The 20,288-nt window shown below is 43.5% G+C and overlaps 1 protein-coding gene across 1 annotated transcript in view; it reads right to left on the bottom strand.

Moving 5' to 3' along the window:
• LOC113178722 (serine/threonine-protein kinase PAK 3-like) overlaps window positions 1-20,288 on the bottom strand; it is a 132,221-nt gene that overhangs the window by 100,118 nt on the left and 11,815 nt on the right. The window contains 4 exon segments of the mRNA XM_077795512.1: window positions 10,627-10,765; window positions 11,113-11,183; window positions 16,457-16,573; window positions 16,938-17,156. Of these exon segments, the coding sequence (XP_077651638.1) occupies window positions 10,627-10,765; window positions 11,113-11,183; window positions 16,457-16,573; window positions 16,938-17,156 (546 nt within the window).

Here is a 20,288-nt window from a genome sequence, read left to right on the forward strand (position 1 = left end):
GAAACCTTAAAAATACATTTTGAAAAGCCTGAATTAATCATTCAAATGACAGGATTTCATGGTATGTAAATTATACTTCAATCAAGTTATTAAGTATAATGGAGTCCTAGCCTGGTAATTCCATGCCTATAATCCAAGGGGCTCAAGAGGCAGAGACAGAAGGATCTTGTGTTCCAAGCCAGCCTCAGCAATTTAGCTAGGTGCTTAGAAAATCAATGCAACCCTGCCTCTACATAACATACAAAATAGAGCTGGGGATGTGGTTCAGGGGTTGAGTGCCCCTGGGTTCAACCCCCGGTACTCTGCCCCCAACAAAGTGTAATGAAAACCATACCCACCCAAGCTGTATTAAAATAATACATTCCTTGTTTAAGATACTTTCTTAAGCAGTAAAGGTGATATGACAAATATTCTTGAGTACCAAGGAGCAAGGGGATATAAAGCCACCAAACATGGCAACTGGGAAAAGAATTCTTTTTGACATGGTTTGTTTCTTTGTAAAATGCAACTTACTAGTTGACTCAGACGTTCTAGGTGAAAGTATGAGCTTTTCCTAAGGATACCAGGTAAATTATTTATAGATAAAGTCAAGACTGTTACTTGCAAAGAAGTCTACTTCTTTTTTTAACATAGCCTTTCTCTCTGTGATGATGTAAACATATTAAATACAATTAATCCAACCACATATGATTTTTGCATACTTAGATTATTTTTAAAAACTATATCTATGACTTAGAGACGGAAAACATATTAAATAAAAATTATATATCTTGGGGTTGTAATGGGCAAAATCTACCCAGAGAGAAATGGGAGAAATGATGTTGCATCTTTTAATGTACAGTGCAAAGAAGAGAAAGCAGGAGAACCAGCTTGGGGAAGGAGAGTCTAACTAAATCTCCAAAGACATTCCAGGGATCACTCAACCAACTTCACCACGTGGACTCCATTCCGCAAATGCTATTTTACACAAACTGTTTTTAAAAATCCAGTATACTTCAACTCTTACCCACTGAGATTCTAATTCTGAGGAATAAATCCTTTGAGGTAAGGTATTTATTTTTATGTATTTGCATGTAATTTTTGAATAGAAAATACTTTATATTTCAAGGTCTATGCATTTATAAAGCAAAAATTCCTTCTAGGCCACTGACAGTAAACATATCTCTAGCATAAACATGTCTAGAAATCCACAATTTATCCTTCTCAACTAAAAATCATTTAAACCCGTGAGGAGGAAAAAAAATACCCAAGTAAATGCAGCAACATGGAACAAGTGTGAATCACACTACCATGTTGTATTATAATGTATAAGAAATATGGGGGAAAATGTAACAGATGCAATTCCATTTCTAACAAAATTATGAGATCAATGAAATCCTCAATCTCCAGATGATGTTCAAGAGCCATCCGGACAGTTGACAAAAAGCAGTATCTATGTAGGAGAAAGTAGGAACAATACAGTTTACCTTTTATTTCTCCAGAAATGATCTTTTTATCTATCAGTGCTTCACAAGTTTCCATGGGATTCAGTCTTTTACCACTGTCTGAGGTCTCATCAGTAGGAGGAAATCTGAGATTTTTCTTCTTCAAGGTGCTGGCGTTATAATACTTGTTGACACCCCACACAGCTAGAGGATGCTCCGTTGGCTTTCCTTTGAGGACCCTGAAGGTTTGTGGCAACTGAGCCCCCTGCTCTGGCATGCCCTAACAAAGAGAAATTCAGACATGAGTCGCGGTTTGAATTGCTCTAATACTATCCATTTTAAGACATAAACATCAACATACATAAAACAAACCCATACACATAATTTTAGAATTGACTAAAATCTAAATGGTCTCCTTTTCTAATACTCTACTTTTCCATATTTATTTTGCAAATCAACAGGAAAGATCCAAACAGCGGAATGGGAATGGAGTGCTGGGTTTGTTTGGGGAGAGGGACAGAAGTGTCAAACCTGTATTTCCTCTTGTTCATCACCCACCAGAGTAGCTCCTAATGGAAAAGGCTTAAACCAAGAGCATAAGTCAGGGGACAGCAAACAAGAAGAAGGATGCTTGGTTATGTCTGGTTCTGCTCTAGGCTTTACACAGATAGAGAACACAGGGCGGCTGGCCCATTCCAACTTCAGCACTTCAGGGAATAAAAATGTAGGGATTTGAAACCAAGAACCCACTTTATACAGTGTTTACTGTTTCAGATCTTTTTAGGCCGGGAGGAGGAGGAGGACCAGGGATTGAATTCTGGGGGCACTCAACCACTCAGCCATACCCTCTGCCTTTTTATTTTTTGAGACAGGGGTCTCACTAAATTGCTTAGTTCCTCGCTTATTGCTGAGTCTGCCTTTGAACTTGCAAACCTCCTAAATCAGCCTCACTAGCTTCTGTGATTACATTCATGCTCCACTGAACCCAGAAATACATTACAGCTTTTTTTCCCCTTAAATACATTTGAAATAATCTAGTAGTACATTAAATGGTCATGCCATATTTTTAATTAATTTACTACTAATGATATTTGAGTTGACTTTTTGCTACATTTTGCTATCAAAATAATGGGACACAATCCATAATCTATGCTGTTCTATGGTTTCCCTATGACACACATGCTAAAAATTACATTTCTGGGTCAAAAGGTATGTAGGTGAAAGTAACATATTCATTTGTGATTTGGGATAGATACATAAAGGGATTTTTTAAACAAATTTTTTTTCTTTCTTTCTTTTTTTTTTTTGGGTGTTTGGTGTTTTGGATTAAACCCAGGGCCTTAAGCTCCTTAGTGATTAGGTAAGACTCCCTCTTATTATTGAATGTTTGCATCTTTGAATGATCACCCTCCACCATCATGTGACACCCCATGTCACACAAGACAATAAGCTTAGCGTTGTTGTTCTTGGCCTGGAAGCTCTTATTGTCATTTTATATGCATATCTCCTGCCTTTACTGTTATTATTTTTAGTTAAATGGTTTTATCTTTTAAAGATACTTTTATAAGAGACAAGACATTTATTTATTCAGGTTGGTAGAGGTGCTTTTGACTTGACTTCATTTGATGAAGCGGTTAATAGCTTTTGGGAGATAGATTTTTTGGGTTGGTTTTTTGTATTAGAACTTCATTACACATCATGAAAACCCTTGAAACTGTCTCACAGCTCACTGATGCTATTGCATTTAAAAGTTGTTTTCATTTCTATCTTTATGTTTCACTGTGGTAGTTTCCACTACAATAATCTATCATTAATCCAGTCTCATAACATTTTACACAAATATATTGCATACTCTCCCTTTCACTTCAAAGAGCCAGTTGTAACGAATATAGAAAACATAGCCATCTGTCATGAGATGGGAATCCAATGGCGGTCCTCAGAGCCACCACATCACAGTCCAGCCCCCTTAGTACTTCTCTTCCTGGCTCCACCTGAGCTCATTACTGCTGAAATTCTCCCTCAGCAGGTGAGGAATTTCATTCTCAACTGTCTTTAGAATGCCATCAATGCTTTGAGAGAAATGTCAAAAGGAGAAATAAAGTACATAAGATGGGGAAGAAGAAACATCTAAGTTTTAGGTAGAAGAGTTACCCACATTATGAAACAGAGAAAAAACACAGCAATAGATGATCTCTCTGGAAAGGGGGGCAAAACATGGAAAGAAAAAACCCAGTGAGTTAAGTATTCTAACTTTTAAAGAAGCCATTGATTTTTATTTTTCAAAAAAGTGGTTTTTGATGAGTACTCTTTAGGTAAAAACTCTAATCTTAAATTAATTTTCTCATAGTAAAATATGTTAAAGTTGAAGGCTTTTTGAAATTATCTCTGAAAGTCAAATGCAAACAGCTGTTTTTCAAACACACATGTACAGATGTGCACACCAGGTCATTAGTCACTCACTGGTCTTGTATGGCCATGTTGTGGGGCAGTGAAAGGCTGCACCTCTCCATCACCATCATCTGCCTCCATTACTATTGCTGATGTTTCCGGTCCATTGGTGTTCAGCTGTGTTCAGGAGCAAGGGAAGACAAGCCAGGAAAAGTCAAAGATTAAAATGTGACCAGGTCTCTTTTTTTTAAACAAACTTTAAGAAGTTATTTTTTCCATAGCTAATTTTTAAATGATTAAACCTCACTGGTTCCAATATATTCAATTAAAATTAAAGATGATTTTATTAAATATGGAAAAGTAAATGAACATTATGATAAATATTCTGGAGTGCTTTTAGAAACATTAAACATTTCTTTACCTCTTATTTTATTTTTTTAAACATTTTTTTAAAGTTGTTGATGAACCCTTAATTTATTTATTTGTATGTGGTGCTGAGAATGGAACCCAGTGCCTCATGCATGCCAGGCAAGCACACTACCACTGAGCTACAACCCCAGCCCTACCTCTTATTTTAGAAATTAAAAAAATGAAAAACAGATTTCTTTTGGTAACATTAATTAGAGCAAGAACTATAAGAAATACATCATCAACTTACTGCTGGTGTTCCAGAAGGGAAGCAATCCTTCTCTGAAAGTGAAAAGGAAAGGAATGTTAACAATGTACCACAGAAAACTTTTCTATAATATAATAAATAATATAAATGAGGAGCATCTGAAATGTGTTAAAACTGATTTCATTTTAAGTAGAATTACTTCTCTAGAAATATGACAGTAATAGTAACAAAAATAATAATTTAATAAGACTCAGCTACTAACTCTATAATCTTAAGGAAACCTTAAAAATACATTTTGGAAAAACCTGAATTGATCTTTCAAATGATTGGATTTCATGGTATGTAAATTATACTTCAATGAAGTTATTAAAATGTAATGGAGCCCTGGCCTGGTATTTCCATGCCTGTAATCCAATCAGCCTAAGTGGCAAAGACAGGAGGATCTTGAGTTCAAAGCCAGCCTCAGCAATTTAGCTAGGTGCTTAGAAACTCAATGTCACCCTGCCTCTACATAACACACAAAATAGAGCTGGGGATGTGGTTCAAGGGTTGAGTGCCCCTGGGTTCAACCCCCGGTACCCTGCCCCCACCAAAGTGTAATGAAACCCATACCCACCCAAGCTGTATTAAAATAATACATTCCTTGTTTAAGATACTTTCTTAAGCAGTAAAGGTGATATGATAAATATTCTTGAGTATCAAGGAGCAAGGGGATATAAAGCCACCAAACATGGCAACTGGGAAAAGAATTCTTTTTGACATGGTTTGTTTCTTTGTAAAATGCAACTTACTAGTTGACTCAGACGTTCTAGGTGAAAGTATGAGCTTTTCCTAAGGATACCAGATAAGTTATTTATAGAAAAAGTCAAGATCAGTATTAGTTGCAAAGAAGTCTATTTCTTTTTTGAACATAGCCTTTCTCTCTGTGATGATGTAAACATATTAAATACAATTAATCCAACCACATATGATTTTTGCATACTTAGATTATTTTTAAAACTATATAATGACTTTAGAGACGGAAAGCATATTAAATAAAAATTATATATCTTGGGGTTGTAATGGGCAAAATCTGCACAGAGAGAAATGAGAGAAATGATGTTGCATCTTTTAAAGTTCAGTGCAAAGAAGAGAAAGCAGCAGAACCAGGGAGGAGAAGGGGAGTCTAACTAAATCTCCAAAGACATACCAGGGATCAGTCAACCAACTGCACCTCGTGGACTTCATTCCAATGCTGCCTTACACAAACTGTTGTTAAAAATCCAGTATATTTTACTTCTTACCCACTTAGATTCTAATTCTGAAGAATAAATTTTTTTGAGGTAAGATGTTTATTTTTATAATTTTTGAATAGAAAATACTTTTTATTTCAAGGTCTATGCATTTACAAAGCAAAAATTCCTTCTAGGCCACTGACAGTAAACATATCTCTAGCATAAACATGTCTAGAAATCAACAATTTTTCTTTCCCAACTAAAAAACATTTAAACCCGTGAGGAGAAAAAAAAAAAACCAAAGTAAATGTAACAACATGGAACAAGTGTGAATCCCACTAACATGTTGAATTATAATGTATAAGAAATATGGAAAACTATGTAACAGTTCCAATTCCATTTCTAACAAAATTATGAGATCAATGAAATCCTCAATCTCCAGATGATGTTCAAGAGCCATCCAGACAGTTGACAAAAAGAGTATCTATGTAGGAGAAATAGGAACAATAAAGTTTACCTTTTATTTTTCCAGAAATGATCTTTTTATCTATCAGTGCTTCACAAGTTTCCATGGGATTCAGTCTTTTACCACTGTCTGAGGTCTCATCAGTAGGAGGAAATCTGAGATTTTTCTTCTTCAAGGTGCTGGCGTTACAATACTTGTTGACACCCCGCACAGCTAGAGGATGCTCCGTTGGCTTTCCTTTGAGGACCCTGAAGGTTTGTGGCAACTGAGCCCCCTGCTCTGGCAAACCCTAGTTGTGGTTTGAATTGCTCTAATACTATCCATTTTCAGACATAAACATCAACATACATAAAACAAACCCATACACATAATTTTAGAATTGACTAAAATCTAAATGGTCTCCTTTTCTAATACTCTACTTTTCCATATTTATTTTGCAAATCAACAGTAAAGATCCAAACAGAGGAATGGGAATGGAGTGCTGGGTTTGTTTGGGGAGAGGGACAGAAGTGGCAAACCTGTATTTCCCCTTGTTCTTCACCTACCAGAGTAGCTCCTAATTGAAAAGGCTTAAGCCAAGAGCAAAAGTCAGGAGACAGGACAAAGAAAGAAGGATCCTTTCTTATGTCTGGTTCTTCTCTAGGCTTTAGACAGAGAACACAGGATGGCAGGCTCATTCCAACCTCAGCAATTCAGGGAATACAAATGTAGGGTTTTGAAACCAAGAACCCACTTTATACAGTGATTACTGTTTCAGATCTTTTTTGGTGGGGAGGAGAGGAGTACCAGGGATTAAATTCAGGGGCACTCAACCACTCAGCCATACCCTCAGCCTTTTTATTTTTTGAGACAGGGTCTCACTAAATTGCTTAGTTCCTCGATTAGTTGCTGAGTCTGGCTTTGGACTTACAAACCTCCTAAATCAGTCTCACAAGCTGCTGGGATTACAATCATGCTCCACTGAACCAAGGAAAACATTACAGTTTTTTTCCCCTAAATTCATTTCAAATAATCTTGTAGTACATTACATGGTCATGCCATATTTTTAACCAATTTACTACTAATGATATTTGAGTTGATTTTTTAAAACATTTTGCTAGCTAAATAATGGGACAAAACCCATAATATGTGCTGTTCTCTGGTTACCCAAGGACACACATGCTAAATATTACATTTCTGAGTCAAAATGTATGTATTTGAAAAAGTAAGATATTCATTTGTGATTTGGGATATACACATAAAGGGTTTTTATTTTATTTATTTTTATTTTATTTTATTTTATTTTTTGCTGTTTGGTATTTGGGGTTAAACCCAGGGCATCAAGCTGGTAAGCACCTGCTAAACATTACCACAAGTTACCTTTAGTTCCAAGGTCTTAATGTTATGGAGTCAAATTGGCTTTTTTCCTCCCCCATCTGCTGGACTGGGGACTGAATCCAAGGGTGCTTTAACACTGAGCTTCATCCCCAGTCCTCTACCCTTTTGCAAATTTGGGACAAGAGTCTTGTTAAGACCCCAACACGTGTATCAAACCTGTGATCATCCTACCACTACCTGGAGTCTCTGGGATTACAGGGGTGAACCAACGTGCTTGGCTACACAAGTTATTATTATTATTATGATCATTATTACTATTATTATTCGGGATTTACAGTCTCACCATTTTCCCCAGGCTTATCTCAAACTCATGGACTCAAGTGATCTTTATGTATCAGTATGCAGAGTAGCTGGAAATACAGGCATGTGCCACAAAGCCCAGCTTTCATGTTTATTTAAAAAAATATATTAGTTGTAGATGGACACAATACCTTTATTTTATTTATTTTTATATAGTGGTAAGGCTCTAACCCAGGGCTTCATGCCTGCTGGGCAAGCACTGTAATAGTGAGCCACATCCCTAGCCCTAATGTTTTTATTCTTTAAATTGTTTTTGGAAGTACTAGGTATTGAAGCCAGGAGCATTATACCACTGAGCTACATTCCCAGCCTTTTTACTTTGAGATAGGGTCTTGCTAAAACTGCCCAGGCTGGTCTCAAACTTATGATCCTTCTGCCTCAGCCTCCTGAGCTACTGGGATGATAGGCAGACGTCACTATGCCCAGTCATCTTAAATTGCTCTTTTTTATTCTGGGATTCCTATCCCATGTAAAATGTCTTATCAATATGAGATTGTACAGCCAAGTGTGGTGGCATGCACCTGTAATCCCCCCTGCTCAGAAATCAGGAGCAGGAGAGTCACTGAAGCCCACAAATTTGAGACCAGTCTGAGCATCAGAGGAAGCCCCCTCACGCCCCAAAAAATGGAAAAAAAAGAGATAAAAGTGGGGTACTCTAATAACTAACAGTGAGAAAATAACCCAAATTTAAATGTAAGGTCTCTGGTGTGGCTCAACGGTAGAGCTCTTGCCTAGCATGCTCAAGGACATGAGTTTTCATGCTTATTCATACTAGCCCCAAAGCAGAAATCTAAAATCTCCTAATCCTCCTATATAATGAAATATATATATGTGTGTGTATATATCTTTATATCTATGTGTGTGTGTGTGTGTGTGTGTGTGAGAGAGTGTATGTGTGTGTGTGTGTGTGTGTGTGTGTGTGTGTGTATACACACATTTTCCCCCAGCACTGGGGGGTTGAGCCTAAGGACATCCTACCACTTGGCTTTATCCCTAGCTCTTCTTATTTTGAGATACAGTCTTGCTAATTGCAGAGGCTGGCCTAAAGGTGCCTCAGTTCCGGAGTTGCTGGAATTAGTCATGTGCCGCCAAACCCAGCTTACAATCCCTTTTCTAGCCAGTCCAGTGGTGCACACCTGCCTTCCAGGACTCAGCACACTGATATAGGAGGTTTGCTTGACCTCAGAAGTTCAAGACAGGCCTGGCCAACATACTGGGAACTCCACCTCAAACAAACAGAAAACCCACAAAACTGATGGTCAATTTTTCTTTCCTTTTCCACATCTTAGGATTGAATTCAGGGGTGTGTTACCATTGACCTACATCCCCAAAACTTTTTTTTCATACAGAAAATAATTCTCTTTAAGTTACTGATCCTTGACTTGTGATCCTCCTGCCTCAGTTTCTTGAGTAGCTGGGCTTATAGATGGGCACTGTTGTACCCAACTATATTATCACTTTTCAAGTGTGCAGTAAATTAACTGGAACAACCTTATTGACCATTATATCTCCAAAACTTACTCATGTTTAACTGAAACTTTGTAATTTCTGAGTAATCTACTACCCTATTAGGACTCATAATAAACAAGTTCCCTTCCTATTATATGGAATCCTTTCCGGCGCACTTGGTATTACCCACGCTGGTGGGTATTGTCCATCTGCAGCCCTTGCCAGGAAGCCAGCCAGGTCAGTCACTGTGATTATTACTGTTGCCACATTTTAAGGATGAGAGACATGCTGAATGTCTTGCCCAAGGGCAAAGAGTCAGGCAGTGTTGGTTCATGAGCTTGAGTCTCCAGAGAGCAAGGATCTTCCCCTTCCAGGAGGGCTCTGTCCCAGCCCCTCAGAGCCTCCACCCACACTTCCCTGAACCTAGGACACATAGGCACAGCTGCCATAGGAAGCAGCACAAAATATGTGTATATAACAGACATGGGGGTCTTGGCACTCTCAACAGGGTAGTGAGGAATCAGGAACAAGAGACCCCCACATGGGGGTCAGGGGATGAACTTCTGCTGCTTGTCCTGGCATTGCTGGGTGTGAAGGGAGAATAGGAGGCCAATCCTCCCTTGGAAGCCTCCCAATGCACCACCGGGCTGATGAGAAGCTAAAATCAGAGTCAGTACATGAGGGATCTCCCTATCCTCCTCCCCACAGCTCACAGTCAAGTCCCTGGATGCCTAGAGGCAGGACAAGGGAGAGAGCTGGCACCACATCACAGCAAGGGACCATGGGGGGCACTGTGGGTTACCCACCCCACTGTACACCTAATGCTCCACACAAATGTTTCAAATTTATGTCAAAAATTTCCATAAATTAAGAATCTGGAGTGCTGGGGTTGTGGCTCTGGGGTAGAGTGCTTGCCTAGCATGCATGAGGAACTAGGTTCAATCCATGGCACCACATAAAAATAAACAAATAAAATAAATATATGTGTCTATCTGCAACTGATATTTATACATGTACATACATACACACATACACACAAACAACACATACACACACACACACATATAAAAGAAACAGAATTTTCTTTAAAACATAAACCACTGGACTAGTCTCAGTCCTCATTAATAGATGAGGAAACTGGGGACCAAAAAAGTAAGGACTGGCACAAAGCCAACCATAAAGTGTGTTTCAGTCTTTTCTCTTTCTCTATCCAGGGACACCTGGGTGTGCTCTGAAGCCCTGTGACCTGGATCCTGCACCCTCCAGGTCCATAATCCCACTCCTTATGCTCCAAGTGCTTCAGCTTTAGGGCCAGCCATACATCCGGGGCTTCTCCCAACACATGTGCAACCACAGACCCTCATGGTTCAAAGCACACCTGATACTCCTTACCTTCTGTACAGGTGCAGCCTTGCCACTCCTTGGGGGGGCCTGAGTGGCGCACCTGGGCCAAAGGAGGTCTTTAAGGTGGTCTTTTGGCCCCCAGTTGGTCCCCTGGTCCACCTGAATGCAGACCACCTCGGACATGTACCTGGGAAGCAACAGGCCAAATGCAAGGAGTCACTACCCACCTTGGCCTGGTCTCCCTGACCACTCTCACCCTCAGCTGGGAAAGCACAGAGCCCAGGGCTCTCATCCAGGAGCCTTATCTAGGCTGCCATTCCCCTCGAGCACATTTCTTGGGGCAAGAACCTACAACACCAAGGAAGAGTGAAATTCCAAGAAACTTCCAGAGTTCCCTGGAGAAAACCCCAAAAGAAAGGAACAGGAGTGTTAAGGCTGGGAGCTAGGGACAGGGACCAGGGAACTAGACCCAGCTTCACCCGCCCACCACCAGCCCCAGGGTTCACCACTTGAGCCCTTGGTTTACCAACTTACTTAGGTCCCAAGGGTGCACATAGTGCGATGTAACAGTTTCTTGTGCAGCCCACATTGAATGCCTTGTCATACTGGAGGGAGATGAGGAAGGGAAGAGGAACTCAGAATCAGCAGGACTGGGTACGGCCATCTCCTAGGGACCCTGGCTAAGTTGGTCAGTCAATCCAGGGCTCAACCTGGGCCTGTGGTCAGGCTCTAGGTACAGGGGTGCCCAAGAGTGACCCAGGGCCTCCTGCCTTCCCAGGCTCCCAGGAAGCGTGACCTCCCTCAACCCACTTGTGAGCAGCTCTCCCCAGACAGTGCTGACCCAGCACCCACCTCTCCTGCCTTCTCAGGGCTCCTCATTCCCTAGTGCTTCCCTTTGCAGGATCCTTGCTCTGTCTCCATTGGCCTCACCTGTCCTCTCACCTCATCCTTCCAGGTACCTTTTAAGGTCTGTCTTGTGCTGTTCTGCTCAACTGATCCAAAGATCGTGTCACCACCCCACTCCCACTTGACTCTCTTACCTCTCAATTTTTCTAAAAATCTACCTTCATTGAGTTTCACTATCTGGGAGACCAGAGGCAGCAGAGGATGCCCAGACATATTTCCCTAGTCAAAAATCAGATTTTCCAGGAAAATCTGAGCTGAAGACCTTCAGTACACAAAGCAGGAAGGGTCAAGCTCAAAGGTCATGTCCTTCCCAGGACTCTGACTGGCTTCTCTTCTCCCTTAATCTACTTTCTCTTTCCCCTGAGTCCATCCATCAGCCTCGACCACTCCTCCTTCCAGAACAGGTTGAGTTTCACCCCAACTTCATGAGCTTTAAGTAGCAAATACTCTGTTATAATGGAAAGTGGCCCAGCAGCACCTCTATCCACCCCAAGTCTCCAATGGCCTACACATGAAGACTTTCATCTTCAACACTCTCCTCCCCTGAAGGAAAGACAATTCCACATCAGAACAGCTCTGGAATATGTCCAAAAAGGAATGCAAATCAATGTCCTCTATGAGGTTCTGCCTCCTTTAAGGTGTTCACAGTACTTAAGAAATGAGTATACCACCAGGTACAGTGGCACACACCTGTAACCCCAGGGAATTGGGATTTAGAGGCTGGAGGATCACAAGTTCAAGGCCCGTCTCAACAACTTAGCAAGGCCCTCAACAATTTAGTGACACCCTATCTCAAAACAAAATAGAGCAAGGATTAGGGATGCAGCTTTGGTGGAAAAGCACCTGTGGGTTCAATCCCTAGTACCAGAAGAAATAAATTAATTAATAGCGGAGCATTAAAAAATTACAGAATCTTTAAACTTTGAGAAAGAATATTTGATTAGATATATATCATGTGTAGAAAATATTGATCGTACATAAAGTATAGAAAATGTACTATAAATGATAGTAAATTTCTAAAAACTGAGCAGTAAATGTGAATACCATCCTCCCCCCACATGCAACCCTATCACACACAACTGGAATCCAACAGCTCTGAGGCACCCAGAACAGCCTCTCTCACTGGCTCTACTCTTGGGGCTCCTGCTCCAATTCTGTGTCTCAAACACCCTCACACTCCACAGGACCAAAATCCAGTGGCATCTTCTTCTTGCCCCATCTTCTGACCAACTTCCTGCTGCCTCTCCTTCTTCCCCTTATCTTGGGGGGTCAGGGCACCATTCTCTCTGTTCCTTTCCTCTTTCCTTCTATCCCCAAATGTTTTGGTTCTTCTGTTTGATGGTTCACTCATTGATTCAGATGTCTTTTCTCTGTGTGCTGGGGATTGAAGAATTCAGGGCCTTGCACATGCTAAGCACACACTCTACCACTGAGATGCACTCCCATCAGAAATATTTCAGGGCATCAAAAATGCTTCTGTCCAACCAGGCACGGTGGCACACACCTGTAATCCCAGTGACTTGGGAAACTAAGGCAGGTTTGAGACCAGCCTCAGCAACTTAGTGAGACCCTGATTCATAATAAAAAGTAGCAGGGACTGGGAATGTAGCTCAGTGGTAAAGTGCCCCTGGGTTTAATACAGAGTAGCAAAGAAACAAAGCCCCGTCACTGCACTGGGGATGGAAAGCACCCTGCAAACAGCATGGCCAACCTACTTTCAGTGGGTGAGGGCAGCTGCTGCAACCTGAGGCCCTGTGCACCAAGGGGAGTGGAAAGGGAAGAGCAGAGAGAGAGTATCATGGGAACCATGTAGGCAACCCAGCTCACACCACCCAGGTACATGCAGAGGAGAAGCCCAGAGAGTTAAGTGCTGAGACAGTGACTTCTGGTTTCAGAGGCTGTGTCTAGACCAGAAAGAGTAGTCTGAAGATGTCTGCTGAATTTGGCCATTAATGAGAGCATCATCCTGACAGCAAGGGCTGGGCTGACTTGGGCCAGGAAGTGAAGGGGGAGCTAGTGAACAAGGTCAACTCTTTCAGGAAATAAGGCCCAGAAGGTACAACAGGTGGAGTGGAGGCCTGGGATGTTAAGGCTGGGACTTGTGTGACATTTAACCTGAGCACAAATATGTGTAGATGATCATGGGAAGGAATGGTAGTGATGTAACAGCAGCACACACGGCACTCTCTGGTACCAGCCACTGTTCTATGAGGTTTATATGAATTAACCCACAATTCCTTGTTTTACAGATAGGGAAATTGAGTGACCAGGGGCTGAGTAGCATACCATAGGTCTCCCTGCTGCTCAGTTCTAGAGCTGCGATTTGAACTTATGTGGTCTTCACCAGAGTCTTTGCCACCAACCACCAAGCAAGTGAGTCTAGAAGGAGTTGCAGACAGGGAATGGATAATGGTGGGAGTGAAAGTTGGAACATGGGATCAGTGCCTGAAATTAGTGCTGCCATTAATATAAAGGAGCCCTGTCTGGTGAATCTTAGAATGCAGACCACATTTAGGTCCCTTGAGACTTGGGGATCCTGGACTTGGAAGGCCTCACCCTGAGCAGAGGAGGAAGAGCAATGGACTATGGCCTGACCTAGGGCTGGAAAAACCACAGGATGGAGGAAGGGAACAGGCTGCCAGGCAAACTCAATGATGATACTAGAAGCTGGAGAGAGGAGAAGACAGGCAGACCACAGGGCTGAGGAATAAGGGCCAAGCACAGGAGTCACAACTGGGAGGGAACCAAATATGGCAGTGGGGGGGTGGTGACTAAAAGGATGAGAGGTGATGAGCAGACAGGCTCCTCTGTCTGTTCTGCTATCTCGGTCTGCAGCTTCCCCTCCCCCACTGATGCTGCCCACCAATCTTCCTGAAAGAGCCTTTAGTCAAGTGATTGCCACACTAAAGTAATCCCAGGGCAAAGATGCCCACTCTTATGATTCTTAGTGGATGCTCAAAGAAAAAGCAATAAAGATACAGATGGGGAAGAAAGCAATGAAACTGCTTCACAGGACATGAGGTTCCATTCAGAGTGAACAACAACGAATGCTGGGGAAGAAGCTCAGTGGTCGAGCACCCCTGGTTCGATCCTCAGTGCTGGAAAAACAGCACACTAAGGACTCCTGCTCTTTAGAAGATGCGATGTAGAAAATGAAATGTCAAGCCATGAATTGCAAGAAAAGATATGAAACACATGGATCTGAATCCAGTATACAGAACTCCTAAAACTCAACAAAAAATAACACAGTTTTTTTTTAATGGGCAAAAGTTTGGAGCAAACACTTCACCATCAATATACCCATGGCTTATAAGACACGAAAATATGCTCAACATCATTAGTCATTAGGAAAATACAGAGTGGAGCCCTAGTGATATACCACTACTCATTTATTAGACAGGCTACAATTTGAAAACAAAAAAGAGTAGTGACCAATGACAGTGTCAAATGCTAGTGAGGATGTGGAGCAACTGGAATTCTCATTCATTGCCGGTACAAAATAGAAACAGTAGAGTTGTTTTCTAAAACGTCCCATATGTTTATCTTATGACTCAGCAATGCCACTCTTAACAATTTACCCAACAGAAATGAAAACTTATGTCCACATGTCTATGCATCAATGGTTGTTGTAGCAGCTTTATTTATAACTGCCTGAAACTGGCTGGGCACAGTTCCCCATGACTTTAATGGCTTGGGGGGGGCTAAGGCAAGTGGGTGACAAGTTCAAAGCCTCAGTAACTTAGGAAGGCCTTAAGCAACTTAGTAAGACCCTTTCTCAAAATTTTAAAAATTTTTCAAAAAGAAAACATAAGGGTGCTGGGGGTGGGGATGGGTGAGGCTGGGATTGTCGCCCAGTGGTTAAGCACCTCCTGGTTCAATCCCTAGTACAAAAACAATACAAAAATTCTGCCAAAACCTAGATGCAAAGTAAAAATCCTTCAATTGGTGAATGTAAAAATAGTCTGTAGGGAAATACAATACTACACAGAAACAAAAGCCAATAAACTACTGATGTGAGCAACTACATAGATGAATCTCAAATGCATCGTGCTCAGTGAATGAAGCCAGACTAGAAAGCCCACAACACCATTTATGCACGATTCCAGAAAGAGAAAAACCACAAAGACTCAGGGAGAGAAAATGACAACAAGAAATGAAAGGATTTTCTGGGGTAGTGAAACTGGTTAACCTTGATCTTGATGGAGAGTACACAATGTCATTTATCAAAATCCCTAACTATAGATGAAAAAGGGTGAATTTACTATTTCTAATTACCCTTCAATGACATTTTCACAAAATTTTTCATGGCTCCCAGGTTTCCAGTTCTCCCAAACAAAATTCCATGCTTGGCTTTCTGGGCCTTTCTAATCTTGACCCCCATGGGGTCAACCTCTTTGCCCACGTCACCTTGTGCTTGAACTAGGATCCATTTCTTCATCATTCTGTTAACACCCTACTTTCAGATTTCTGTGCCTTTCTACAAAATTGTACCTCGCACAGTCAATGCCCTCCTGTCTGCCTCTCCAAAAGCACACCTAGGACACAGAGAGTGGCATGTTCTCCTCTACAGCGTGGGCTTTGCCAAACTCCCAGTCTATTCCAGTCGGCTACACCACTCAGGACTGACCCCTTGCTCAGAGTGTTCCTGGTGTCTCCAGGTGTTATTCTGATGGCAGGTTGCTTATCAACACAAGTGCATGATGTACTTAATCACCCCTACACCCATCCCTCAAATAACCACCACCTAGAACACCCAGCACACAGTAGGCTTTCAATGCAATGCACCCAGGAGGCAGAATGGCCCCAAGCTCCAGGGTATAGAAATATCTGCGCTGCATCTTCAGAAGTGGGTCTGGAAGGACTCATGAGGTACCATCAGGGCCAAGGGCAGTGGAGAAAGCGCACAAAGTGTCTAATTGAAGAGGTGCAAGATGCCTCCACACAGCCAAGGGCACACGCACTCACCACTTACCTTCTCCTCATAGGGTCGTCTGGTGGTTCCCACCGCCACTGCCGTGATGAACAACTGCAGGATGAGTGGGACCAGGAGGGCCCCAGCGGGTACAACCACTAGGATGCTGTGCACAGGCTAAGAAAGGAAGCCATGGAAGAACTCCTCCCTGGCCCCACTGCTCCCTCCTTCCCTCCCGCCCCAGGTAGCACCGCTCATGGCTCTCCCTCCCTGGACTGGACAGTTAGTCCAGTACAACCAAGGGAAACCTCCCTCCACCACACTGTCCTCCCACCTGTCCCTTTTCAACTTTCAGTACCCTACTCTGTGGGCCCCCTAGATTCTTAACTCCACAGGCATCCTATCCCGCTCATGTCCCTGACTCCACTGGCCTTCCACCTGTCCTTCACAGGTCCTGCCAAGTGACTTCTCCCTCTAGCCCCGCCCACGTCAGCCCCTCCCCTGTCACCCTGACCCTACTGGGCTGTTTGCCTCTCCCTACCCACCACACCAGCTCTTCCCAGTGTGGGCCCTTGGGACTGTGTGGATACGTCATGATTTTGTCCAAAAATGCCATGTTCCTCCTGTGTATGATGAAAACCATGCAGGTGGCCAGCACGGTACCCAGATAGAGGCACAGGGACATGAGGAGTAGCAGGTAGAGCCGGATGTTTCCGTGCCCCACGCAGTTATTCACCCACCTGCAATGGTGGTCGAACTCCTAGGGGAGAGGAGACAGGTCTGAGGGTCCTTCTGGATTGGCCTCCATCACCCCCTAATCCTGAGGCCTCCCCTAACGCAGCCCTCTAGGCCGCCTGCTCTTGATCTTACATAAGGGTTCCCATGTCAGCGAGAACTTGGCATTTCCATGGTGAGAGCACAGTTAGGACCCCATGGCTCATCAAGTCACCTGTCCTGAGTGAGGTCTTTAGAGACAAGACCTGCCTGGTGTCACGTGGACCAGGACATGAAAACTCTGGGCCTCCATTTCCTCAAGTACTGGAAAAGGATGAAAAAAATGCACTTCCACTACCAGCTGTGTGCACTTGTGAACCCCAGCAGGGCAGGCACATCAGAGAAATGCACTCAGAACCCAGGAAACCCTCCAACTGGGACACCCAGACCAAGACAGGCAAAGATCCCCAGGACAGGGCAGCAGTCAGCCTAAAGGGCTGCGGATCTACTATCAGCAAGCCAGGGGAGGGGACAGTCACTGCCTTTCCTCCCCCTGACTCCACCAGGCTCAGCACAGAGGGGATGCCCTTTGTATGTCACACCTATGCAAGCAAGGCCAGCCTCCCTGGATAGGTGCAGACACAGAGGTGATGACATATATAAGTGACCAACAGTGGCTGAACATGGGAGCATGGTCTGATACCCCCACCTGGCCCACTCATGATGTGAGGTTCCTGGTCCTGGCCAGGTGCCCAGAGATAGGTTGGTGAGTGGACAGGCAGGAGGAGCACTCACCTCCCACAGATGTCACACCTTTTGCAGTGGAAGGTTCGGGGCGGGCGGTGAAAATAACACGTGGGTCACCACGGCATGTGGTACAACCTGCCATTCACTCGTGCATTGTATATAGTCTCAGGGTACTGCTCGAAGGCGCCTGGCAGGAGGAGAGGTGTGGGCAGTGGAGAAGGCCCTTGTATCTCTCTGATGCTCGGGGCTGCCCCATAGCATCACTGGGCATTAAGAAGGTGGGGAGGAGGAGGGCAGGGGAACCTCGGTCCCTGTTGAGCAAGCTGACCACTCAGATGGGCAGCAGTCAGAGAGAAGGGCTGTCCAGCACACGAGCTCTACATGGAGCTCCCTGTGTGGAATAGAGATCAGTGCTTGGAGTCAGGTGTGAAATGGAAAGGAGGAAGGGGGAACTGCATGGTTGGAAGAGCCTGCTGCCTCTCTTGCCCAGTCCTCCCTTCTAAAGCAACTGGAAAACCTCCAGGATTCTGTTTTTCACACTTCAGTGGTTTGGGAAATGAAGTGCCAGGGCCCAAGTAATAATGACAGGGTAAGAGGGGATCCTGAGGCCACAGGTGGGGTCAGCCCTTTACAAATGACCCCTTTAGGCACAAGCCTTGGGGTGCCACCTCCCTCTCCCAGGAGTCTGAGGCCTTACCTCTGTGTAAGATTCCTGGGTCTGAAAAATTCATGCCAATGAGGCTGTACAAACTCAGGAGGCAGAGAAGTCCGGAGACCACTGGGTAGGCCCACTCTCCATCTTGCGCCAGTGCTTGGCCTCTGAAATCAGAGCCAGACTCAGTTCTAGTCGGGGGCAACCCGGAGCCCCCATGAGGCCCGGCTCACCTGAGGTCAGACCCACACACCTTAAGGACAGATCTGAATATCCAGGCTAGAGACAAACCCCATTCCCTCCACCAAATGTCACCAGCATTACCAGCCTCCCATAGTCCCCCTAAATACTCAGGCTCCCCACATCTCTGTGCTTCTCACTAAATATTCTCCTTCCCCTCCTGGCCTCCCTCCACCTCCCTGCCTCTGCACTCTCACTGTCTATTTCCCTTCTGTCTCTTTTTGAGAACCCGACAGCTGGCCCAGGGACTCACGGAAATGTAAAGAACACAGCACTTAGAGACACCAGGGCTGCCACAGTGAAACAAGCCCAGAGGCTTGAGAATAGCCAGGATCTGGCTGGGGGTGGGGGTGGGGACAATAAATCGTTTGGTACAGTCATGCTGCGATGCCTGCTCTCAAACAAATGAGAGCCAACCACTCCTTCTCCTGGGTTGGCACCCAGAGTACCATGACTACAAGTGTGACATCAGAGAGGTTCCGGAATTGGGGCTCTGGCTGCTTCCTGTGCCCACTGTTATCAACCTTCCCCTGGCCTCACATACACACTTCTGGACAGGGACATCCTGCTCTTACTATCTGGCTTTGTTGGAGCTTGTGAGGATGGATGTAGTTTATCCCCCAAAGGTTCATAGGCTGGAGGCTATGTCCTCGGTGCGGCAGTGTTGAGGGGGTAGAACCTGCAAGAGGTGGGGCCTAGTGGGAGGTAATTTGGCCACTGGGGATGAGGCCCTTGGAAGGGAGTAATGGATCCCTGTTAGTTCCTGTGAGAGGGGGTGTCATAAAGAGAACAAGACTCATCCTCCCCAGTTTCTGGCCATTCAGTCTTGACCCCTTGCATGTCTTCCCACCATGATGCCATTCACCATGTTGTGATCACTCTCACCAAAGATCAGTCTCAGGGGCTGCCAAATGTTGGATTCTGTGCTAAATAAACCTCATCTCTTTATAAAGTATCCATTCTTGTGTATTTTGTTAGAGCAACAGAAAGCAGCTAATACAGAGACCATGTCATATGGTTTATGGGGAGAAGTTTAGTGATGGTTATTTATCCCCATTTCAGGCCCAGTGCTAATGGAAGTAGGCAGTGCTCCTCACTTATCCTAGCTCCACTTCTTCCTTTTTGTTGTAACAGAGCTCCAGTTTGGGGAGGAGGTAGCAATCTACCAACTAAATATCTTCCCAGTTTCCCTCACTTCCAGGGTGGGCATTATGACATACTTCTGTCTCAATATAAAACATAAAGTGGGCTGAGGATGTGACTCAGTGGTTAAGCAACCCTCGGTACAATCCCTGATGATGATGATGATGATAACATAATGATAATAATTTGTACATATTTATGGTATTAAACATATTTTGAAACATGTATACATATACATTATTTCATATTCTTTTTTGTGTTGAGAACCCTTAAAATCTACTCTCTGAGTCATTTTCCAGTGTATATAACATTATCAACTGTACTCATTCTGTTGTATGTTATTTTTAACTGTAGTCATCTTATTGTACAATAGATCCCTTAAACTCATCCCCCTCA

This window comes from Urocitellus parryii, chromosome 2 (assembly GCF_045843805.1).
Source record: "Urocitellus parryii isolate mUroPar1 chromosome 2, mUroPar1.hap1, whole genome shotgun sequence".
Taxonomy (NCBI): domain Eukaryota; kingdom Metazoa; phylum Chordata; class Mammalia; order Rodentia; family Sciuridae; genus Urocitellus; species Urocitellus parryii.